At 32.8% G+C, this 26,271-nt stretch overlaps 1 protein-coding gene across 1 annotated transcript; it reads left to right on the forward strand.

Moving 5' to 3' along the window:
• The first annotated feature begins 622 nt into the window (after positions 1–622).
• Positions 623–25,979, forward strand: LOC133186103 (probable syndecan). Its single transcript, XM_061321383.1, has 9 exons — positions 623–836; positions 9,976–10,020; positions 12,606–12,708; positions 13,814–14,053; positions 17,376–17,573; positions 19,749–19,879; positions 20,305–20,368; positions 21,793–21,930; positions 22,899–25,979. Exons 1-9 carry the CDS (start codon positions 753–755, stop codon positions 23,060–23,062), a joined length of 1,167 nt encoding a protein of 388 aa, XP_061177367.1. The 5' UTR covers positions 623–752; the 3' UTR covers positions 23,063–25,979.
• Positions 25,980–26,271: the final 292 nt, after the last annotated feature.

A 26,271-nucleotide genomic window follows, 5' to 3' on the forward strand; every position in this document is an offset into this window, starting at 1 on the left:
GTATGTTATTTATTCTCTTGTTTATAACTATTAATAAATTGACCATAGGCCCTACTGCAACACAAAAATTGGAGAGGGGGGGGGGGTGGGCAGCTACACGTAATCACAATTAATCTAGGTCTGGGGGATTATGTTCTTGGATTTTGATTGCCTAAAAATCCATTTCTCAAAATAACATCGTAAAAATATCGTAGTTTTTATGGAGAAATTTTTCTTGGTCATGATTTTTTTGTGAAAAGGCCACTGATGATAACTTCAGTCAGGGACCTTAAGATACGGTACGTTTAGTCCCTGCTTTATTCTCACCGAGCTTCCTTGTGACTTAAGACTCCTATGTATTCTGATCAAAATATCGAAATCAGAAATTCACGTATTGCATAAAGAAAGTCCATTCAACAAGACTGTTCAATGAAAGTTCATCAAGTGTGCCCTTATATGCGGAAGTGACGTATTGGAAAAAATAGTGCTGTATTGTTATAAAAATAATTAAAAACTTGAATTGTTTAAAGAGTCTGTTCAATAAAAAATATTTATAACTATTTATTTCTTTAATTATGTGTATTTACATGTTTATGAAAGGAAAATAAAAAGAACAAAAAACCCGCGGAGGAATCGTAAGATAGTCCGGAAGCCATAATAAGTCATACTGGAAATAAACACTCAAGTATTTTCCTTTCTTAAAGTGTTTCGGTTTTATATGAAGAGACCAAGAGTTAATTCAAGAATCAAGAAAAGTTAATTGACGTTCTGTCATGCATACGAATTTCGTACTTGTAGTGGTAATAGGGATTTTTTTGACTTCCCAAACAGAGGGAATTCGACTTGACACAATTCAGGTTGGTTGATTGAAATTTTCTTCATTTTTGCCTTTAGGTATAGTTTTTTAGAACTTTGTATGTATGTACTGTCAGTAATGATTAGGTATAGATCAGATAAATCTATTCGTCTTAAGTAACTCGGTCTAAAATATATGTTGTTTGACCATTTATATATTGTTACTTGGTCATGTTGATGGCATTGCTAACTTCCTAAGCAAACTCCCACTGAGTTTACGATTGGAATTAAGATTGGGGTCTTTGGCACCTCATCGAAAGACAACTAATCGAAAACATTTATTGATGTGACAACTCATAGAAAGTACAAGTCAATGAATGGAAAAGTCATGGAATGGACAGGTCATAAATACAATATTAGCTTTTCAGTGAGGTGAGGAACTTGTACATGTCTGGGTGTGAGACACCGATGGCACATGAAAACCGTCTATGCCACCCTTCAAGAAAGTTATTTGTATGTGGGTCATTTCATTTCATGATTTGTTAATATGCGTTCTGTAACCTGAGACATAAATAACATTGTTAGACTGAGTTGTCATCATCCACAAGACATCTTTCTTTGGGTATCAGGTCCGTTTGCCCTATCTACCTGTTCGCATGAGTCCGTTCATGCAGGGTCCCTTCGCCATTATTCTTCTTCGCCCTATACCCTGTTTGCCATATATCTGGATCGCCCTATCGTAAATAATTTATGTCAACATTATCCTTGAATTTTAAGACTTTTCTTTTTTTACTTAAAAGATCTAATAAGCATATTTCATTTCCCTCAGTATTGACATTTTTTCCAATTTTAGTGTTTATCAAAGACTTAATCGTAAACGTTTAATTGCTGTTAATTTAATACTTAGCGTAAATTAGGGGACACTTTCTTCGTTTGTTTTTATAGCATGTATGTTTAGAAAATAATTGATGAAATTGAGATTGACGTTGATTATGTATATAGGTTATTTTAATATTGGTGATAAGCAGCCTCTGAATAAAAGGTTTATTTTTTTCTTTTTGAGGAATCTTTTATTCTCAATTTAATATAATGTTGAGTTGTATAACATTGCTTAAAAATCAATGAGTATCACGTCGATTATTTAACAGATTTTTTTTTTATTTCTTTATCATGTTTATCTATAGTGAATGTTCAAGTAAAATAAATTGTACTTTAAATGAACATTCATAAAATCCAATAAAATCAAAGAAATTACGAAAAATTAACCAACTAAACATATTATGGGCGAACGTACTGTGGGCAAACAAGTTTTAGAGCAAATGGACTCTAGGCGAACGAGAGTGAGGGCGAACGGCGTCAAGGGCGAATGCGTTTCAGGGCGAACGAACATACAACCCTTTCTTTGATGTCTTTCTTTGACTTGATGCATTGGTGAGTTTAACTTTCGATCATTTGATTTTCAATGAGTTGTTGCATTTGATGAGTTGTCTTTCAACGAGATGCCCAGTACTCTTAAGATTGGTTTTAATGAAGTAAGTACAAACTTGCCTGTTATTTTCAGGTAAAATTTGGTATAATTCATATGTTGTAGTAACAGTCCAGACCATTTCATTCCATATTTCATTTCTGAAATTGGTTTATTTATCATGAATTTTTAAGTTTCAAGACATATTAAGAAATGTCAATTTTTTTGAAGGCCAATTGGGGAGGGTTAGGGGATGATTCCTGCACAATCATGAACATCATTATGGAGAGGTTATGGAGATGTTTCTTCCTTCTGAATCTCCACCACATATCCCAGAATTGTTTAACACCAATTTATATATTATTTCATCACTTAAAACGACTGTTTTAGACTGTCATTTATACTGCTGCAGAGTTGTGGAAAACTTTTTCAGATAGCCAGTCATTTGGACTGGCAAGAAGACAAAATAAGCCAGTCCGAAGCGATCTTTGCCGGTCCGAAATAGAAAGTCTTAAAATTTTTTAAAAAGGCATGACATTTATTTACTTCATTACACCTATGTACTTAATAATATAACATTCAGTCTCCATTTCCAAGTCCTCTTCCGATTTCGTTTTTTGCATTTATAACAATACTAGATTTCACTGCTTTTGGGCAGGTGACAGTGCTAATTCAGCATAGTAAACATAATTAGTCCCCTACCGGTGAAACCAGAGGGTTTCCTCTTAGTCTGTCCGTCCGTCTGTCTGTCCCTCTGTCTGTCAGTCTGTCCCACTTGGTTTTCCGCACTTTTTTTCTAAACGCTTGCAGATATTGAGCTGATTTTTGGTATGTGAGTGTATCTTGATGAGTTACAGATCAAGTTTGCATTTCATTCCGCTTCATTGATTTTTGGTGGAATTATGGCATATTCAATTTTTAACGGGAACCAGATTACACTTGCTGGTAGGGGACTAGTATTGCTAATGCAATACTCTCAGAATGCTTGTTTTTTTTTTTTAAACATTTATGAATTTGGGAATTATATTAACCTAGAAAATGAGTCTAGAAAATTTTAGAAATTCTGTGCATCGATAAAAGATCTCGAAACGATCGATGAAAAAAACGAAATCCGGGACAGACGGAAGTACTAGATTTACTGCTTTCCCAACTGTATTTGAATTCTTTCTGTCAAAATTTCTCATATTTAGCTTGTCTTTATCTGTTTCTTCATGTTTTCTTCTTAATTCTGCCCCAGTTGTAAATTTAATAGGTCACGAGACCATGCTGGTTTCGCTTTCATTTATAGCCTCGATCGTGTATAGAAAACGTATTATGCAATCGTATACAAGGTACCATTATTAAGCTGGGAAGTGCGCCGATGAGAATAGTTTTCCACAACTCTGTGCTGACTGAGGCCTGTGTTTAAAACCATTTTTAAAAAGTCATCATCTAAATAAACTGTTCCTGACAAAAAGTCAAAGTGGAGTAATTAAACTTTAATTTGATAATGTAATCCCTAATCTGATTCAGAATTTCCTAATGTTCCTCCCCAATTTTATAATATTTTAAATAAAAATTGGTTCCCAAATTTATATTATTGTGATTCCAAGGTGTAGTTTGTTATCCACCAGAGCGGCCTGTAAACCTATTAATTAGATTTAATCTTGTCTGAATACATAGCTTTGTAAAATGGTCAAATTTAATCTGATACAAGATGGATAAGAAAAACTTGCCCTATTTCATATAAGATATATACATGTATTAAATATTTCCCAATTAAAAGGATTTAGGACCTATCTCAAAACTCAAAAGAGGACTCAATCATTATCCCTGAGTGATAAATAAGATGCAACCATATTTTGAAATAGGAGTTTCACTGTTAGCTCAGTAAACAGTGTATCCATAAAAAGCAAGGACTAAATGAAATAAATCGAAAAACTATATATATAAAAAATTAGGGATGTGAAACTTGATTACGTCACATAAATTCCAAATTTGTTACCTCAACAAATCTTGTGTACATGTATGTATTTAAATTGTATGTTTTTCAGAGAATTTTATAATTCAAAGAAATAAAATATTTCCCGTAAGAATGATATGTGTTAAATGCAAATTCATAAAATATCGTGTTATTATAGAGAAAAAAATTTATCATCCCAGAATCAGTTAAGGAATTTTACAGTGTACGTGACTCCTAAGAAAATCAAATATTTAAAAACATACATGTAAGGGGTTACTTCACTTGTTTGTTGGAGTAATTTGATAACAACTGTAAACTTCATGACAATAATATTTGAACTATATTGACTATTTTCATCCAGATGGTCCTAGATAAAAATCATGAAAGTCTGCCAAAATTCCAGAATTTTAATTTTTTTTGTGCTCATTTTGGCTTTTAAATTTTGCTTATAGATGATAGGGTCAAGCAGTCAAAACATGGTCCTGTGATGACACATGAGGGAAAATAATTATTTATATACATGTTTGATATGGATTGAACATATTTTGCACAAAATATACTTTGAGAAGAGTCTTAGAAGTCTTTTCTCCCCCACATATACAGGGATCGACATTAACGGTTGTCCGATTGCCCGGGACAAGTAAATCCTCATTTCGGGCAAGTGAAACTGTCAACGTACTTGTCCGATCGGGCAAGTGAATTTTTCTTATAGAAATGTACATATTTAGTCAGTTTACATTAATTCATGTTTAAAACAACAAGCATTCTGAGAGTATTGCATTAGCAATACTAGTCCCCTACCGGCAAGTGTAATCTGGTTCCCGTTAAGAATTGAAAATGCCATAATTCCGTCAGAAATTAATGAAGCGGGACGAAATGCAAACTTGTTTTATAACTAATCAAGCTAAAGCCACATACCAAAAATCAGCTCAATATCTACAAGCGTTTAGAAGAAAATTGCGGAAAACCCGTAAAAATTGAAAAGGCCGTAATTCCGTCAAAAATCAATGAAGCGGAACGAAATGCAAACTTGATCTGTAACTCAGCAAGATACACTCACATACCAAAAATCAGCTCAATATCTGCAAGCGTTTAGGAAAAAAGTGCGGAAAACCAAGTGGGACAGACTGACAGACAGACAGAGGGACAGACAGACAGACAGACGGACAGACAGACAGACGGACGGACGGACAGACTCAGAGGAAACCTATAGTCCCCTCCGGTTTCACCGGTAGGGGACTAATAAACTGAATACTTGATTTCCGCCAGATACCCGACTGACATTGATTTACATTAGGAAATCCTTGGTAGCGTTTCTAGAATATACGGACCATTTAAAAATCGGGTTCATTTTTCTGTTTTCTTTCGTGATAAATACGCTCTACTTATAACTAATTTGTTAACTTCTAATTGGGAAATTCATTCACAGAATATAAGTAACACGATGTATCCCAATCCAGATATGTATGTTTCATAGCAATTGTCTTCCTTTACTGTTGCTTGTTATCTCTGAAAACAGTGTGCGAAACTAACTTTTCTAAGCTATAGACAATTGGTCTACAATAATTTCAAATTCTATAGACCTGACAAATTATCTGTAGACCAAAAAATAAATTATAATAATGATATAGTTACATGCATACCGGTACTTTGTTTTATTGTATATTTTTTCAATGGCTTATTCATTTTTCCCTATACTGCAATATTTTATGCATTGACTTTAGACGCATGGACACATTTATAACCATTAATATTAAGCAATGATTCTAGCTGGGTTTTTTTTTTATACACTTTTAACATATTGAATTTTTCAGATGCAGGGAACATTAAAATTTCTTATAAGATTTCAATTCTTGCCAATGAATTCTTGACGTGTGAATAGTCTAAAAAAAGATATGTTTACTGTAAGATGTGTGTACTGTTTGAGGAAAAAAGTGACAGGTTCTTACGATTTTTTTTTTTTAATTTTTTTTAGCATATTTCTCAAAATGAAATGGATTTTTATGTACTAGTTAATCAATAGTAATGAAAATAAATATCACAGAATTTGATATAAATTATCTTGGCCTATCTTCCTAATCCCCTTTTGCAAAGATGCATGCCTTCAGATTATAGAGTGAACATTGATTTTTTTCATGGTAGAGAATTTTAAATGTCTCTAATTATATTATTTATATGTGATATAATTTAATCAAACCAACACCCATTCTTCGGTTTTCAGAGCCAGGAAATAATTTAATGGGATATTTAGATGTATTTACCATAAACAGAGGAATTGAGGAAATCCGGATTAGGAAAAATTGACGATCGTTTTTAGGAATAAATAAATCATGTAGTACTGCAAAATGGATCAGATAAACATGATAAAGGAGATTTACGACCAATAGAGCATTGAAGCTTAAGTTTTTCATTGGCTGAGAATTTTAAAGCAATAATTTGGGGAAATTCGTGATGATTTTTCCTTAGAACTTGCACGAAAAGTTGTATTGAGTAAAACGGCCGCATTTACTCTATAGACAAATCGGTCTTGAGGTATTGACCTCGCTGTAGACCGGACGCATTTTCTATAGATTTTGTCTATCGGTCTACCGTTAATTTCGCACACTGTGAAAATCAGGATTCACAAAAGGATTCTACGGAAATTAATTTTTAAAAATATGAGGTTTATTAAAAGAAAACAGAGGGATAATGCTGCATGGCAGTGTGTTAACATATTAAATTGACAAGGACAGTGATAAACATGTACAAACGAAGCATCGAATTTACTTTTTTATGTAGCTCAACTTGCCAAGTTGACAGTAGTGTATTTAGTCACATTTTTTCTTCTCAGTTTACAGTAATAAATAATATTTTTCTTCCCTAATTTTGGGCAACCAAGTTTTGCATTCGGACAAGTCTAAGTCTGAGATCACTTGCCCGAAGGACAAGTGAATCTAAAAGTTAATGTCTATCCCTGATATAGTGTCTTGAGTTGAATTACATTTTAGTTTTTAGTAGTATCTAGAAAAAGTTTGATCTCCCAATGGTTTTCTGCAAAAATAAAGATTAATTTTGTATTTGCTGACAATCTCTTGATTTTAGTTTCTGCTTTATATAATAGTCTGATGTTTATATCTAGGAACCTATATTCTTTCCAGGACAGCACAACTATGAAAGTAAATAACATGTGCTACAAATATGGACATATTCTTTACAAGCTGAATACTCCTGGTTTAATTAGGTCACTGAGCAAGAGGCTCAAATGGAGATTCTGATCAAAGTCCATCTGTTTTAGCATGTTTAAATATGGTTTAAAGGTACATAGTGCAAAGGGGAAAAAAAGCAGTACAGGGCTAATTTTCATATCAACATCCATTCTGAGGTGAAAATGACCTTATGTGTGTCTATATATTTTGTTGATTTTTGTAAAATCATTTTTTAATATAAGGTGGGGTAGATTTTCACTTAGATTCATCCAAATCATAGTTGCAATAGACATGTCCATATCGTATCCAACAATTTTTGTGATACTAGGTCTAAAATGTAATATCAATTTGCAAGCATCCTCATGTAGTCCATGCAGATTCAGATTTGTTTAAATATAACCCTTGGAGTAATGCTGGGGCCACAGTACTTTATTTAAGAAATGTAATTCCTGCGTCGGAGGAATTGTTGGAGAATATACCCCAATAGTTGAGAGATTTTGTTTGCAAATAAAAACCAAGCTGAGGGGTATATCTCTAACAATTCCAATGACAAGGGAATTATTTCTATTCTGCTACGACGAATCTTTATACTCCTATATAGAGAAACGGAGAAGTAGATGTCAACGTCATCATAAGTGCCTTATTATGTCACAGTTGAACGAGTTGAATGCTACTTTTTGTTCATTTGCACTTCAGGCATTAGACAAAGTATGAGGTAATCTGAATCCCACGTAAACTTTTTTCCCACTAATTTGCATCACAATCAAAGGAGGCCTCAGTCCTTTTCCTAGTACAAGCAGTAAAAATTAGAGGAAACTGGTTTAAAGTCATTGATAATTTGTTGATGAAGTCTATGATTTATTGGAGAATAATGGCTGTGGCATTTCTTTGATCTTTGCAATACCTGTACTGTCCTGTAGTAGAAAGGAAATATTGAAGAAAAACTAGGGTATCATTTTGTAATCTTGATATTAAGGATAAATTGATACTATAATGTACATGAGGTTTTTGATATTGTGAAATTTAATAGGGCCACTACAATGCACAATTAGGTTTTTTTTTCAGCTTTATACCTGCACTTTATAAGAAAAGTTTGGGTCCACTTTTTTTCTCAGAACTTGTTCCTCATTTTAAGATTCAGCTTTGTTGAGGTTGCAAATGTGTAATGAGGTTTTTGGGATTCCAAAAATGATTCAGATGTATAAAGTCCAATTTCTTTGTCAAAAAATCTTGATTATAATTAAGGTGTGAGCAGAAGTAAGCTATATATCATGTTAAAAACATTGAACATCATTAATTAATTGTGACTTGATGTATATATTGAAAATGTTGAAAATGGAAATGAACTGGTACAGTGAACCTTGTCTAGTCCTGATGTTGTGTACTCCGATATCTTGCCTAATCGGATACAAAACTTTAAGTCCATTTCAGTAAATTCATTTGTTTATAATGTTGTCTAATCTGAAATGTTGTCTAATCCAGCCAATGTCTAGGGAAGCAATGGTGTCCAGATTGGACAAATGTTGCTGTATATCCGTTTTTCATGTTTTGGTCTACAAGATGTGGGACAGCATTTTGAAATAAATTATTTGACTACAATATTGATTTGTAAACATTGTAGTTATTTATTTTATACTATGCTGTGTTATTAATGAGTTAAAATCAAATTAATTAATGAAACCTCATGGTACATTTTCCACTGTTTTATTGTTAGCATGCAAGTAAAGTGCTATTTCATTACCCATTCATTACCACTAAATATAAACTGGGCTGGTACATACATGTACATACACTATACTAAGTGATAAATTTTGTTATCAAGTGCTTGATGTAACAAGCAGTAATAAGACAATTAGTGTAAAAATAAAGATTGGTTGATCCCCTCATCACACTCATAGATAGTTGTTACCAAATGAGGAAAATTCTTAATTCTGTAGCCTTAACAAGCTTAATGCTCAAGATTATAAAATTCTTATATTTTTAATGAGCCTATGTGTACTCTTTTCTCTAATTGTTGTTGTTTTCAATGGATAGATATATGACACTTCTAGTAGTAGCTCCTTAAAATCAAGATTTCTGTATCACGAGGAAGGGTAACTCTCTGTGGAATATGACAGAAAGTGGTAAACTTTAAGAGAAATGAATGCATTTCTTGTAAATAATTAATAATAAATTAATAATGAGATGTATTATATTGGTTAAGTGGGTTTAAAGACAAATTGAAGATCTTTTAATTGACCTCACAATAAGGACAAACCATGGATTGTTATAACTCTCAGCCCTGACAGTAGGTCCTAGCTCTACATATTACTAATATTACTAATTTGTTGGGGAAAGAAATGTGAGACAGAACCAGGTGAACATTGTGGCCCATGGGCCTCTTGTAAATTAGAATTGGGTTCAAAATAAAAAGAATGAAAATAACGCTTTATGAAATTCATTAAAAAGGAAAAATTTAGTCTTATTATTATGTTTTTCACTCCTGCTGATCTTCATTGTATTTTTATTATTGTTAAGTAATGTATTAAGCCATTTTCTAGCTGATGGAAATTCAAATTGCATAGTTGCCCATCAAACTTTTTAAAAATCTTTGTTCTTGTATTTTTTAGAATGGTGGATCACAGTCGGGGGATGGAATCCTAGATATAGATAATGTAAGTAAAGTGTCATTTTTGTGTGCATGCAAAGGCAGCTGGATAGTATAGAGAATTTCATTGAAACCCCCCCTCCCCCCTTCCAACACCCTTAGACACACTTCACACACACACACTTTTCTTCCTGAGAATTAATTCTCAACAACCCAGCAAAATATGTTCAGGGTTCAAAATTAAATGTATTTTAAGGTGGCATCTAGCAAGTATTTCCACTCACCGGGTAATTTTGAACCCTTTTGTTAAGCCTTTAAAAATTGATTCCTATATAAATCTATACTAAAAAAAGTTTAACATTTCCAATGTTTTACTGAGCAGTCATAAAAACATAGGTAATCAAAGATTACGAAGCTCACCTCGACGAATGTTATCTATATGTAAGGCAAATTTCACATCATATTTTTTTTCTAGTTAGGGTACATCCCAAGATCAATATCCATGCAAGTTTGATTTAATTATAGACCTGCTCAAAAAACTTTTGACCTGTTTAGTAATCAAGAAAATTTTGGTCAGTTCCAACATCCAAAGCAAGTCTGGAAGTTTTCATCCTTAGATGCACCATCTATGCAAGTTTAATCATAACAGGCCATAATATTATATAGCTACTCCAAAAAATTACCCTGGTCACTCATCTGGAAAATGTACGTCAGATTCAGAATCCAAGGCAAGTCTGGAAGTGTCCATCCCTAGATACATCATCCATGCTAATTTGGTTAAAATATGGCTAAAATTCACTCGTGGAAAATCTAGGTCAGATCCAGCATTCGAAGCAGGTTGGTTAGTGTACATCCCTAGATGCATCATCCATGAAAGTTTGGTCCAGGTAGGGCTTATAGTTACTTGGGAACGAAACTACTCCTAAATCTAAACCTGGTCTCACATGTGGAAAATCAAGGTCAGATCCAGCATCCGAAGCAAGTGTGGTAGTGTTCATCCCTAGATGCATCATCCATGCAAGTTTGGTCAAGGTAGGGCTTATAGTTACTTAGGAATGGACCTGCTCCTAAAACTTTAACCTGGGACGCTGACACTAATGCCGACGCCGGGGGTATAGCATAAGCTCATCTCGACTTCGTTGAGGTGAGCTAAAATCAATGTTTGACCGCATAGTGAGATATTGGACCTGTGGATGAGATGTTGGACCGCTTACATCACACGGTGTTCGGGATCAGCTAAATCTTATTTGCATTCCTTGTTGTTCAACAGTGACGTAATTTACATCATGGAAGCCAGCAAAAGATACATGTATGTCAAAAACAAAAAATAAAAGTATAACAAAATATTTATTGACTGCGCTCTCGGGCAAAATGCGTTTTGTTGACCCCTCAAACCAAACTGTTTGCCTTCGGCTTAATGGCCTCAGACAAACAGTTTGGTTCTTTGGTCTGACAAAACGTTTGTTGCACTCAAACCCAGTCAATAAATGTATGTTGTTGCTTGATTTTGAAGGCATGCAATGGATTATTCGTACAAAAAATGTATTCCTCATAGGGTAATAGAGAAAAATATAATTTTCCATAAAAAAAGGTATATTGACTCGTATTTTTCATTCTTCATGCAAAAAATTAAATGACCGGAATTACATGCACTTAGGTGGTCCTACATGTTTGCCATATGTGCCCTTTTATCATGAATGTATTTTAGATTTTTGATGTTTCAGTGTTCCAGTTGACTGAAGGTTACTTTACAAAATTTATGGTTCAAGAGATAAGTGTATTTAAAAATCAGTAGTAGATCTTAAAAAAAAAAATTACTGGCCCAAAGCCAACAAGCCATCTTCTTAGGACCCCGCAAAGATTTGCAGGTGCCATAGTATAATTACTTTCTCTGTGTAGATGTGTTCATTGGTCTTTCAATCCTCAACAAATTTTCAGTTTTTTCCTTATGATTTTTTTGTGATTATCCTAGTAAGGGACTTTTGATCTAAATTTTGATTTTACTACATATGTGTCGTACATATTTTATGACATTGTGTCACATATGAGTGAATATCTAATGCTTTAGGTGACTTTTCACTCAACAAAGTATAGAAAAGTCTATGCTATATGTCTTTGGTGTTACATTGCTTTTTTTTTGAGCGTGTTCAGAGCTGAATTTCATAATTCCATAAAATGAATGTTTTGTTTCAAGGTTTAGCTAGAAATCAATTTGATGATTGTTTTTACAATTATAAATTGTACAAATATAAAGGCAGATCAACAATTGCTCAGTACAGTTACCTTTGAGGCTTACTCGCCTGAATACCAGACACCAGACCATTCAATATTGCCTTTATTAAACAATTAAAGAGAGGCCATTCATTGGGTTAGTGATTACAGGATTGAAATGGCAATGATATCGACGTCTAGATCTATAATTGATGGATGGTTTATTATCCTTGAAAATAACAGGGTCTTTTGTAACCTAAAGATCAGAAACATTGTATCTATTTATATACAGTGATATGACTAAAGTGCTGTTGTGTTCTGTTTCATAATAATTTTAAGATCATCATATTATAGTAACTCAAGATCATACAGTTCATGATATAGGCCCCTGGGCCTCTTATTTTCAAATTGAAATGAATAAAAAATGATGGACTATTACAGGGTAGTGGAGTTGGTCCCACCTTTACAGATGATGAAGATCTGGGGGATGAATCCTCAGGAGAAGGCTCAGGGTCTGGACTTGCTCCTACCAAAATCCCTCATGGTAAAGGAAAATTTAGCAAGTCTATTAATTTTAAGCTGAAAATTGGTGGCTATAATTGTCGACCAAAAGGAAAAAAAGTCAACAAATAAATAAATATCCAGATGTGTTTGTGAAAAGAAATGCCAAAAAGCATTGTAAACTAATGTAGACAAAACTAAGTGCTATTGAGATGTATACCTCATGCGGGCCACGTTGAAAACATGGCATGTTGGAGAAGTGGCATATAGGACCTAAATTATCATGAAACTTTTACACCTTTAAATTTCTGTGACCTTTTAGTGACGGTGTAAATTACACTTTCTTGAAAGTCTTGACACACTGTATTCATAAGCTTCCATTTTGAACAAACATGAATTCTCAATTTTGTTTACTTCAGGAGTTGTAAGCAATGTTAACGTTGTACCTGCAAAATACTTAAAAGTACAAATAATATCATTGAATTGTACTTAGGAAAATATTTAAATCTGCTTTACTGCTGTTCATTTTTTCTTTCAGAATTATTAGTTCATAAAATTTTAATGAGACATCATATACTTTTTGAATTTGTGAATCTTTCAACTTTCAGTACCTTTAATGAATAAACATTATCTCCAGATTTGTTCATAACCAAAATAACCAAATTCTGTAATTCATCTGGGGGAAAAAAACAACACATTTTGGAAGTACAGTAGTTGGGGCTCTTTAAGTATTTAGGGTTCAGCAAAATTTGTTTTTATGTACCAAAATAAGTTAGACATCAGTGTGTCCGGGTTTTGGATTTAAAAAAAAAGGAGACACTCTGGTTAACCTGGTGGTCAGTTTCAGCTAGCATTGTATTTTTAAATTTGATAACCACACAATTTTGGCATCTGTGGACAAAAGGCATAAGTTTTTTTTAAAAAAAAGTTTATGAGGCATTAAGAGCAATTTCTTCAATGGAATTCGATTAAATTCAGCAGTGATCCCGTGTGTGTATCTGAAGTTGAACCTTGGTTATACATAGAAGCCTTTTTTTTTACCCTTTGCTAACAATGTTAAGTTTATAGTTCTCAAATTGATTGAGATATTGAAACTTGTTTGTACTAAGATTTTATAAATAAATATACAAAAATGAATTAAATTTCAGATTTGTCAACAATTCTTCCAACCACAACTCGTTCCTTGACTGCATGTGAACAGCTCAGATTATCAGCAGAAAACATAACGACAGATGTCTATAGACCTAAGTGCACAGTGACTGGAGAGTATGAGCCTTTACAATGTCACAGAAGGATGTATAACAAAGAATGCTGGTGTGTGGACAGGTTTGGTGATGAAGTAACAGGCTCAAAGATGATGCAGCCAAATGTTCCAGATTGTATAACAGGTAAACTTGAAGGAACTTTGCAAAATTCCCAGAAATTAAAATTAGAACAGAAAAAGGGGACAATAGTTTGGAACTGATTAGAGATACAGTCAAACTGCTTTATTTCAAATATGTAGGGAACCAAGATTAAAAGAGAGATATCTAAGGATCCAACATATTAAGGGTAAAATACAGAGAAAAAAGTGGTTGGAACTGCCAACACACTTGATGATTTTGTGTTTGAGATAATGAAGTTTGTAAGCCAATAACAAAGTTTGTAAGTTTTTTAAAAAGTTTATTAATCCACCGTGATCATATAGATTTTAAATGATAGTTTCTGAAATCTATTCAGAATAGACCAATGCACTTGTTATAGCACAAGTCTTTAGGCCAAATAAAAAAATATGTGTGGTTCCGGTTACCTGACCTTCCCTATTTTATACCCCCAACCCTAAACTTTTTTTTGGCAATTTTCATATTTTTTCCGGAATTTCCCCCGATTTCCATCAATGGCTCCAGTTTAAGTTTTAGTTTCAGCAATGACGGCCTCCTTGACAGGGTTGGCAAAAAACTGGGAAATACTCATATTTCCCAGGACAGTGGGAAATACTGGTAATTACTGGTAGTTCCCGGGAAATACTGGGAAATAAGAAATAGCTACACATTTCATTCATATTGACTTGTAGTACACCTTATTGGCTTAGATATCGTACTGGTATCACTGTCCCTGGGTTTAAAAAATTCTGGTCTCCAAGTAATTCATTTTATGAAATCATAACACAGCATATTCATATACCAGTCATGAATGTCATTTGTTTCATGCTTGAGTCAGATGTAGTCTACAAAGGTCCATGAAACGAACCCAAAGATCCCAATTGGGTTTTTTTATGTAACTAAAGAAGGATCTAAGAAAATTCTTCAATAGACTAGAGTATGGTATAAATATCAAACCTAAGAAGAAGCCTTTCAGTTCTACTCATTCACAAGGTAATTATCTCTCAAAACAGGGGCACAAAACTGCAGTCCAGAGCAATTTGTTAAAACAACATGATTGTTTCTAATAATTACAGTGTTTATAGAAGGATTAAACCAATTTTTTTTTGTTCTTGGATTTGTAATTAATAAACTTAATAATTTTACAAAACTGAAAAGAAACTTGATTTTGAAAAGTTTAGTTTTATACAGCCAGGGAAATGCTTCAGAGTGCATATGGGTATGAGACCTGGAGCAGTGATACATTCTGAATATGTTAAATTGCAATTTAAGACATATTCCATATTATTCATCTCCTATTTCTATGTTTATTTTATTTTTGAATTTTGTATAAGATTGAATGAATTGAAGAAATAAAAAACTTTAACTTTGTATTTCCCAGTATTTCCCACTTTAGAGAAAATTTGTAGTATTTCCCGGATGGGAAATACCTGTATTTACCACTTGTATTTCCCAGCCAACCCTGCTCCTTGCAAAACATAGTGCAAGTGTTTAATAGTGTTAAATCCAAAGCAAGCTAGCATGTAGGTGTCCCCTACCAATATTGACTAGTATATTATCACACCACATCTAAATGCCATTTGCAAAGCAGTGATAGGTATTATTTAGAAAAAATCAAGAAAATCATTTTGTAAAAAAAAAAAAAAAAAAAAAAAAAATCCCTACCTACCCTAATTTTTTTGGAAGTGTAAGCGGAACCACACATTTTTTTGTTTGGCCTTAAGATCCATCATAAATATTTAAGGGAAAAATTAGAGTCCAAAGTGTAGTCCAAAGAGTATTCCAAAAGAGAGATCTGTTTTCCGGCAAAACAGGGTATTTCGTGCTCAGGGGGTATTCATGGTCCCAGATATAAAAGTACTTTTCATTGTCTGTCTTACCATTGCCATGCCACCTACACGTGGTCTGTAGATCTGTCCATTGACTTATGAACCCCAACCTGGCACCACCTCCAATCAAGGTAGACTTACATTAGTATTATTTATGGGCTCAGTCCCCATCTCTGCACCACAGGAGTTCTAGCCCTAAGCTCATTTACTTATCTGCTTCAAAGTTCCCAATTTTATTGCTCTTAGTCAAGAATCTTAATAGTAACTTTGCATTTCCGTTCAAATTTTATTACTTAGTATCCATGGACTTGATTGGTCTATTCTGATCAATTTCATTACAAAATGATTAACAAAATTATAGTTCATTGTATCAACATCAAAATCCAATTTGTTCTAACAAGATAATTATAGTTTATGGAATTAAAGTTTCTTTTCCAATTATAAAGTCACTGCATGTGGTATACTAATAATGTACATCCTTGTTAAATAAACTTTTTTCTTTTACTGTCACTATTAAGTTCACTATTAATAACTAAAATGATTATGTTATGAATATATTCCAAGTTTAAAATATTCAAATAAAATGTCCATGCTAAACCCTATAGGTTTACAAGTTCAACTGTATTTGGAAATCCTAGAAATTTGATTCTTGTATCATGCTATATCATAAAAGAATTTGAATTCAAAATTTCAATCATACCTATGATTATTAACTTTGAAGTTATGAACAGAAACTCAGGATTTATAATTTACAGCTCCTGATGATGTAATCTTACAAAACATTTCAAATTTTGTACTGTTTTACCTCTCTACTAAATCCATCCTATACTCAGTCTTAAGATTTTTTCTTAAGCATGTTAAGTCGGAGGGCTTGATGATCTTACGACTTCGTCTTTTGTCAATCATGATTTTTTTCAAATTTGTAAATGCATTTTCTTGTGTATTTACAAAACATGGCTTGTAAAAGACCCAGACCCAACTACAGTTTAAAGAGTACTACTTGACTATCGGTATATAGAGATCTACCCATCCGCCAACCCTCCTTTTGATATATAAGACAGCCAATGAATAAACCTTTAGAAGATTTTTAGGAGTCATTGATTGATACAATCCTACAATATCATGGGCAACCTAAAGAGAACCTGTTTATATTTCAGTATCTTACTTATAAACAGAGATATTTAGGTACAAATTTTGGCAGTTTCAAAATTTAGTGCATGTATAGGTCATGGACTTATGACTAGTAAGATTTGTGTAACAGTGAATTAGCACTGTTGGTGTTTATGTTCGTTTTACATAATAAATTCAAAGTTACCCTTTTAGCGAGGTGGATCCAGTTTTTTGCACAGAAGGGGGTTTAATGAGTACTGAAGGCATGATCTGTCTAGGACACAAACTTTGACATGTTTGTAGAGTCTGCAGAATTTTCATATACTAATCTTGTAACTGCAGGAAATGAAATATTTGTGTATATATCTAAAGGCTTTGGCCTCCACTTAAAGATATACGTTTTTTTGTAGGAAAAGGTCTAAAGCCTTGTGTTTTCCAGTTGCTAAAAAAGAAGCAAGGTCTTTTGGGAGTTTATCATCCACGATGCACCATAGATGGAGAATTTGAGAAGATTCAGTGCCATGGATCTGCTTGTTGGTGTGTGGATGTAAATGGTCTTGAACGACGGGAAACTAGAGTATTTCAGCCAGAAGTTCCTAACTGTATAGGTACATCTGCAGCAGATTTAAACTGCTTTCATCTATCCTTGTTTATTGATTTTTTTGTCAGCTGCAAATTATTGAATTCTTAGATGCATCAAGCAACTTGATTGCTTGAAAAAGTACACCAGCACTTTTTTCTGAACAACATTATTTAATGTGGTGCTATGCCCTCTTGTTAACATTTTAATGATGTTTGGTTTGAAATTCAATATGTGTATTCAATATTTCAAGTTTGATTTGAGAGCAAGAAATACTAAGCTTGTTACTGAGAAAAGTTTTTGTCAATTAATGAGTAATTAGAGTTTTAGAGCATGTTATATGATATGGGTAGTACTTTTGCAGAATTTTGGCTACATGAAATACCCTTATGATAAATGCAGGGTTCGACACTAACTTTTTAAGGCTTTAGTCCAACCGGACTTGTGCTTCATTACTTTTACTAGTCCGCGCGCGATTTTATTAGTCCGTCAAAAAAAAAAAAAGGGAAAAAAAAAGAAACATCAATATTTTTTAAGATTTATTAAACGTGACAATTAATACATGTATACTTATTGTTTTTTGAAATAAACAAAGTATTTACGTGAAATATATTATTCCACAGATTCATTGAAATCTCCCAATCAGCAAGTACGATTGTATTCCGATCTCGTTTTTTTTTCTTTGTCTTTACATTACATCCAAAACGTCCAACATCTTTCTTAAAAGTGTCATACTATATCATGATCGCTAAAACCTTATACTTCATATCGATCAGTCGAAAAATTAAGCGCTGAATTGACCCGGCATTGCGTAACTACCCGCCAAAAGCTAGAAATCTAAAAATTCACGCGGGGTTTTCCAGTAAAAGTTGTCGAGAATCGGACATCGGTAATTTATTCATATTGTTTTAGAAATTTTTATTGGTCCGTTCGGACTAATTAGCCACATATTTTATTAGTCCGAATGAAAATGTATTAGTCTGAGACTAAGAGACTAACGTTAGTGTCGAACCCTGTAAATGTTTGTTTAATAATAATATTGATAGCTGAAGAAATACACATATACACTTATCACAATATCATGCATTACATGAGATGTTTGTAAAAAAGATTTCATTATTTATATAAAACAAAAGACTTTAAATGGTCAGATTTATAAACACTGTTCAGACAGATAAGTGATAGATGCTGGACAACAGTACTATTGAGTTGTACAGATTCTGTTTTACATGCTACTGATCAAAATTATTTCTGTAAACTGGGTCTGCCAATGGACATGCAATGTTTTGATGGTGTATCTTTATCAAGCCAGAGGTAACAATATTGGCAATGCCTCAACTGTATTTTAATTAACATTATTTCCCTTTCTCTCATGCAGTTTGAGATTTTAAATTGTGTTATTATCCAGAGCACAGATTCGACTAAAAAGAAACAAAAGTACATATGTTTTTCAAGTTTTTTTTCTCTATTGAAATATGTGCAAGGTTACAGACCCCAACACTTTTAATTACCTTTTTATTCAGTTTTTTTAGCTCACTTGAGTCTTTGGGTCAAGTGAGCTTTTCAGATCAAAATTTGTACATTGTCTATCATCATATTTGTTGTCGTTGAGTAAATCTTTCACATATTTATTTTCTTCTCCAGAACCACTGGACCAATTCAAATTTGTTCAAATTAAGGACCACACCTCTTCTTAAAAACCATTGGGCCAGAAAAGTTGAAATTTACTTAGTAGTTTAGATTCAAGTTTCAAATCATGACCCACAGGGTTAGGATGGGGTCACGACAGGGGATCAAGGTTGTACATAGGAATATATAGGAAATGTCTTTAAAAATCATTTTCTGATGACCAGCAATCGCACAATTAGTCATATTAATACAGAAGCATCCTCAGGTAGTGTTGATTCAAATTTGTTCAAATCATGACCGCCAGGGGTAGGGTGAGGCCACATTACGCAATCAAAGTTTTACATGGAAGTATATACCAGGAAAAAATCTTCTTCTCATGAAAAGCAGAGCCATGAGATATTAATACCCCAATAGGGGTAGGACGAGACCACTAATATATTTAAACTTTTCAGTACTGAACTGATTTTGACTGTGCTCAGATCAGCGGTGTGGCCCATGGGCCTCTTGTTCATTGTGCCATGCAGTGGAATGCCATTGAAGCATTTCAGGTGAACTTTTATTCTTGACATTGTAGAAACTACAAAAGCAACCATGCCATCATCAACTACAACATCCCCCAAAACAGAAAATCCCACACCAGAACCAGTGCCTCTAACAGAAAAGCCAGAAGTCAAAGAAAAGTCAGATAACAAAGACATTCATAAAGTAGGCAAAAGTAATCTTTTCAAGCAGTAAGGCTGTTACATTTCAGATATGTGTGTCGAAAGTGAATGCCTTGAATTGCCAAATTTAAAACATTCACACTTTGACACATTTACTGAGATCATGATTGATTTCATGTTTGTGAAGAAAGTTTTTTTTAATCTCCTTTTTACATGTGTAGGTAGCTCTTTAAGCTTACAGTGTGAAAAAAACCCATCTGGATTTTTTCTTGAATCACAGGATTCAAATAAAATTAAGCTAATTGAAAGGAGGATATGAAGAAGTAATGATAACAGAATATGATCATTGAATGGTTCTGTTCTGTCTTGAAGTGTTTAGCAGCAATATACCTTTTGCCCTTAAAAAGTTGAAATGTCATGAAATGAATGTGAGATATATAGAATATACATGTATGTTTTATGTTACAGTACACACCAAATATAGGAGAAGATGAGAAAAATGAGGATCGAAATATCATCATTCCTGGCATAAGTAAGTCCGTAAAAAAATAAAAGGCAGATATGGTGTTTAATTTTGTGCACAATAGATGTTGTCATCATCTGCTACATTTAAAGAACTTGAGCCTTGAACAATGATGGTTTGCCTCATTTAAAGGACTTATCGCATGTTTCTAAATTATTTGAAATTAAAAGCGTAAAACGTTCATTATGACAAAAGTTTATTAATTTTGTGTTTTTATTGCGATAAACCACGGTAATTAATCAATTATTGACTCAAATGAAAACCCCTGATTTAAAAATCTAAGTTAATTAGATAGCGATCACGTGACCCTGTGTCATCAAAGTTGACAATGGCTGATCATCTCTTCACATTAATCTTACGAAAATATACGCGATACAACCTGAATTTTCTGTGTTTTGGACGACCAAATCGCTTATTTTATTGATATGAAATTGAATATCCAACCTTATATGTTAGAAAATCTGTTAACATTGTAAATATAGCAGCGACGATAGCGAGGGATACTCGGCGAAGATGAAGAAACTCGCTGTCAGAATACAATTTGATTTGTCATCTCATCACATGTATTTACATATTTGATTCACAAATTTAACATAATATAACTTTGTTGTTCTTCGTTTTTAACATAATATTAATTTATGCAAGTCTTCATGTGTTTTTTAAAGGATGGCGATCTTGAAAAATAATTTCCCGATCACGAAATATTGCCGTAATCAGAGCTACAGATTCTAAATGTTTGGAATAAAAAAACGAAAATATCTAATAAGCCTTATACTTCAGAACTAGTTAATGTTTCTATAGTAATTGAAAAGCACGTTAGGAATTAATTTTTTCACAATTTTTCGTAATTAAGCTGCATTTGTCGTTGATAACTCCGTAAATAGTGTGTATATTCTCTTTTCTCTGTCACTGAATTGTCGCCTATGACGTCAGAGCAGTATTTCGCCGAAATCCGACTGAAATATGCATATTGCTGTATTTGAATTTCAACTCCCAATATCTCTTAAAATATGCTTTCAACAACGTTTATTGGATTCAGTATTTTAATAAATCAGATAATATTTTTCATAAAATTACGATTTTTGAAAAATCATGCGATAAGTCCTTTAATACCTCATTTTGTTTGCTGATACATGTACATGTATGTTTTAAATTATGAATCTCTGAATGTCTTTTAAAATTTTCATCTTGTTCGTAAGTTTTGTATGATGTAAGATTGAAACTCTATATTTGGTTGAGTTGACAATCAAAGTCCTAGCTTTTTAGTAAGATCAAAGTCTTGGACTTCATCATAATTTGGCCAGTTGCATTTCAAAAACATCTTTCGTGTGAAATATTCCTAAATTCTGGAGAGTAAACTTTTGATTTTATGAATTAAATCTACTGCATTTCTATCACCAGAATTAAAATGAACTTGCATTGTTCTTGTTTAGATGGGGTGGCAAAGCCTGTTGATCCCAATATGAATAATAGACATGACATAGACAAGGAAGAAACTGACCAGGGTAGGGCAGAGAGTCAGGAATCTTCTCCTATTGTTTACATTATGGCTAGACCAGGATTACTAGCAGGTATGACATTTTTTTGCATTGAAAACTTATGTTGAACTAGATGACGGAGCTAGATTTTGACAATCATGTGAAAGAAAAGTGGTATCATGAATTTCAGGATTTTCATTACACTTGCACTTCTTAGTAGAGCAGCAATCTAAATATGGACCAGAGATTGAATTTAAGGGAAGAATTAAAGAATTTCTGTAGCTTTAAGGCCGAAGCCTCTTGGAGCACATGTAATGGCTTTCCAAGAAAGTTTACTGGACCCCATGTGTCAAATGTTGAGAACAGGATATGGCAATCAATGTCACATAAGAAAAAAAAACCCTGATTGGAGTGTGGAAATATACCATGTACATGCATGCTTACAAACATTGACTGGATGTCTATTAAAAGCATAGAAACACTAGATTCTTCAGCATAAAGCAAAGATTGTTCATGTTCCTAGGGTCTTTCACTAGCATGAAGCAGGGATGTTTGTGATAGGTCAAAGTCATCACAGATAAAAGTACTAGGTATTAGATTATTTTCATCAGAGATGCAGACTTGTAAAAAAAACATTGCTACTGTCGGCAAGGCCGTTAAAAAAATTTGTCTGGACTGATAATTTTCAAAAAAACTTATGTCTCTGATTAAAGACTCTATATCCTAAGAAAAGAAACTTGTGAGATTGAAGGCTGTTGAAAATAAAAAAAGGGCATTTTGGTGCAGTTATTTATTTTCCTTTCTCAGTGTCAAAATAACTACTGTATTTATAAGGTACATGTATTTGGTCTGACAAAACTTCGTCCGGTCCAGTAGAACATTTGACTTTGTCAGACTTTGTCTGACAGTGATTTCAAAATTTTGACAAGTCTGAGGTGTTGAGCAAACTGTACAGTTTGTGGGTGTTGTGATATTTTTTGTTGCAGATGAGTGGGGATAGGAATTTTCCAGTACAGGGAGAGATTTTTTTTTAATGATAGATCTTGTTTCTTTGATTGCAGCTGTCATTGGTGGAGCAGTGGTGGCACTGTTGTTGACCATTTTGCTTGTGATGTTCATTGTTTATCGTATGAGGAAGAAGGATGAAGGTAGCTACCCACTGGATGAGCAGAAATACACAAATTATTCATATATGAAAGCACCCGATAAAGAATTCTATGCATGATGAGATGAAAAGATCAACACAAATTCATTCTGTCTGAGCATGATATTTTTAACTGTGTCTTTAACTTTCATGCCAAAAAAGTATTTTCAGTTTGTATTCCAGTTTGCACGTATGGACCAAATAATGCAGCGATAACTGTGCTCTGTAAAATGAATAGCGAATATTATTTTCTAGTAAATGTGCGAGTTTTGTATCATTACTAAAGAGTACCTTTGTTATAAAGCAGCTATGATTTTGAGCCATGTACATAATGCAAAGATTGACTGCACAAATCCAACACTCAGTCCATCTTCATGTTTGCATTGTTAAATTTGATGTATATGTATTCAAAGAAAGTTCTTTTGAATATGTATTCAGAGAAGGTGACAAACTACAATGTATTTCTTTTTTACAATCAGGTTTCTAATTTTGCCTGTCAGGTTTTCATACTGTCCATGTTTCTGCTTTGATTGTTGATTATCCAAAGACTATTATTACTCTTATGTTTTTCTACTTAATATTACAAGTAATAAGAAAAAGAAGTGCCTAATTTGCTGGATAAATGTCACTCATTTTTGAAACATTAGGGTAGTACCCAATAGTTGTATTTTCGGTTAACGTCTGGCAAACGTTGAGTATAAAAACTGCTTTTTTCTTTTAATTGTTGTATTATAAAGTGATTGCTTTTATATTTTGTTCAATCAATTAAATGAAAAATTCAGGCATAGTGCTGTTAGTGTCATATTAAATATCATATTTTAAAAAAATGATGAAAAAAGGTGACTGTTGTTAAAACTAAGACATAAGAGACCAACTGCTTTATTATGATGCAGCATATATCAAGCTGTTTCACTGGTGAGTGTCAGCTGTAATTTTTTTTCAATAAACTGTATGCAAGGTAAACCCTTAACTAAGAACTTGGTTGTTATGCCCAGTGTGGCTACTATACAGTATGGGTTGTTAAAGGAATTGTTACGTGTGTACATTAACAGGTACTGGAATTCCACCTAAGTATGTTGTGTTTCTAAAGTCAACATATTTGGAGACTTCTTTGCACATTTGCTTTCATTCTCTCAGAATGCTTTCCATGGTGCAACGTTAAAATGTTGTGAAAATGTATTTTTCAGTACCCCCTAGTAACCTGAAGGACCTCATTTCACTGTAAATAAAGCTTATCCCACCGCACCTGTATTTATTTATTTTTTCTTTTACAGTTAGAATTAAATTTTTAAAAATGTAAGAAAATCACTAAATTGTGATGTTAACTCTTACAAGAGGCCAGTAGAGTGCACACTGGTTGCTAGTGGGTTACTGTTTGATTTTTTTTCCCAAAATATTTTATTTTATTTTCAGATACTGTTATTTTTTTCCCACAAAAAAAAATATTTTACTGTTTTATTGATTTACATAAATTTATTTTCAAATACTGTTGTTTTTTTTTTAAGAAAAAAAATTGATTGGTGACTTTTTTAACTGTTTGTTTTGGTTTGTGATCAGATGTGTCTTTTTTGTGTGTAATTATGCCTAATTGTGATGTAAATAAGAATAAATATTAATTTTACTAATATCTCAAGTAGTTTTAGGATCATATTTTCTGGAAACTTTCTTTGACTTTTTGATGTTTAAACATGGGCCACTTAGGACTAACCTGTCTGTATATGTTAAGATAAAGTTTTAGACACTCTTGCATGGACTATACAGAATTTAATATCTGTATTAAAGTAGTAGTGGTGGCATTCAATCATTTTTGGATCCCAGAGCGATTAAGGAAACAAAATTTTCAATGCTGGGACATATGTGCTTCATAACAATGTCATGATATTTTATATGTATGGATTGTAATCTACCATGTTAAAAAAGGAAAATTTGCATAATCATGTATTCATTTTCATTTTTAAGTCTTGTGGATCTGATGTATAAGTTAAAGTCACAGGCCATGTTTTGTATTTGTCATGTTTTCATGTCTAGATATTGCAAGATGTTGGACAATTTTTTAAATACATTTGTTCTCCCTTGGCTAAGAGACAGGCAATGTGTTTTTTTTAATTATGTCCATTTCAAATATGCAGGTAAACTTTTTTTCTCAAATTTTTTTTGCAAATCAGGTAGGTTTATTTGTAGGTCATGCAATATACACCGTATCATATGGCTGTGAAGGACATTCTTAGGTGATAAAGTTTTTGAAGAAAAATAACATAAATCTGTTGATGTCAGGAAAAACAAACTTTCAGGAAAAAATGGGGATGTGAATTCACTCAGACTTTAAAATTTCTGCCAATAGATGATCTCTTTAACATATTTTATGAAATCAGTTCAAATTTAAAATTTTTATATTTTACTAATGATATTTTTTTTTCCAAAGCGGAAGTTTATGTCTAAAGAAGTTTTAGCTGATCAATGTGTTTTTATTTGTAAGACAGCAATTTAGATCGTTTAACAGATGCATTTACTTCATGAAATTTTCAATATCATCATACATGTATTTGTTTCCATCAATATTCATTTATGATTTCATAAGATTTTCAAGAGAGAGACTGTTTAGAAATACATGTACTTATAAGCATAAGAACAACGTGGGTGGGGAAAAATGTTTTTCATCCAATAAAAAAAGATGTTTTTTAACATATTTTTAAAAGCATAGCTTTCAATAAATGTCCAAGAGAAAGCTGATTTTTTTTCCCATGGGAATTATTTTTTTTTATTGTTTTTTTTTGACAAAGCGTGACACAAAAAAATTAAATAAATTTTACCAGAATTCTTATTGTGCTATATATTATTAAAAAAAACAAAACATAACTTAGTTTCTTTTCTCTGACTTTCTGTTCTGTCTTGTTAAGGGCAACTAAAAACTTATTTTCTTTTTGTAAAATTTAGAAAAAATCAAAACATTTAAATACTTGATAGTTGTTAAATTATTTTCATGCTTTCCTTTTTTTTAGTTTTATTCTTTTATACATCAGTATATTTATGTGTCACATTTTAGATTTCAGACCTACATATTGATCAATAAAATAAAATTTGTATTTAAACACTGTTGGCTTTCTTTGTTTTAAGGAGGAGAGGGTACAAAATAAATTAACGGGATGTTCTAGAATACGGATACACATGTAGGTCATATATCTACAGTTTTTTTAGCTCACCTCAAGGAAGTTGGGGGAGCTTATGTAATACCCTCGGCGTCCCAGGTTAAGGTTTTTGGAGCAGTTTTCTTTTCAAGTACTTCTATGGCC

The sequence above is a fragment of the Saccostrea echinata genome, unplaced genomic scaffold (assembly GCF_033153115.1).
Source record: "Saccostrea echinata isolate AGI-Se365-2 ecotype Australia unplaced genomic scaffold, CSIRO_AGI_Sech_v1 ptg000001l, whole genome shotgun sequence".
Taxonomy (NCBI): Eukaryota; Metazoa; Mollusca; class Bivalvia; order Ostreida; family Ostreidae; genus Saccostrea; species Saccostrea echinata.

Excerpts from the sequence above, each read along its gene's own strand:
- LOC133186103 (XM_061321383.1), top strand. The coding sequence starts at position 753 with ATGCATACGAATTTCGTACTTGTAGTGGTAATAGGGATTTTTTTGACT. Across the intron at positions 14,054-17,375 it reads TGTTCCAGATTGTATAACAG|GAAAAGGTCTAAAGCCTTGT; the intron begins GTAAACTTGAAG and ends GTTTTTTTGTAG. Across the intron at positions 19,880-20,304 it reads ATAACAAAGACATTCATAAA|TACACACCAAATATAGGAGA; the intron begins GTAGGCAAAAGT and ends TTTATGTTACAG.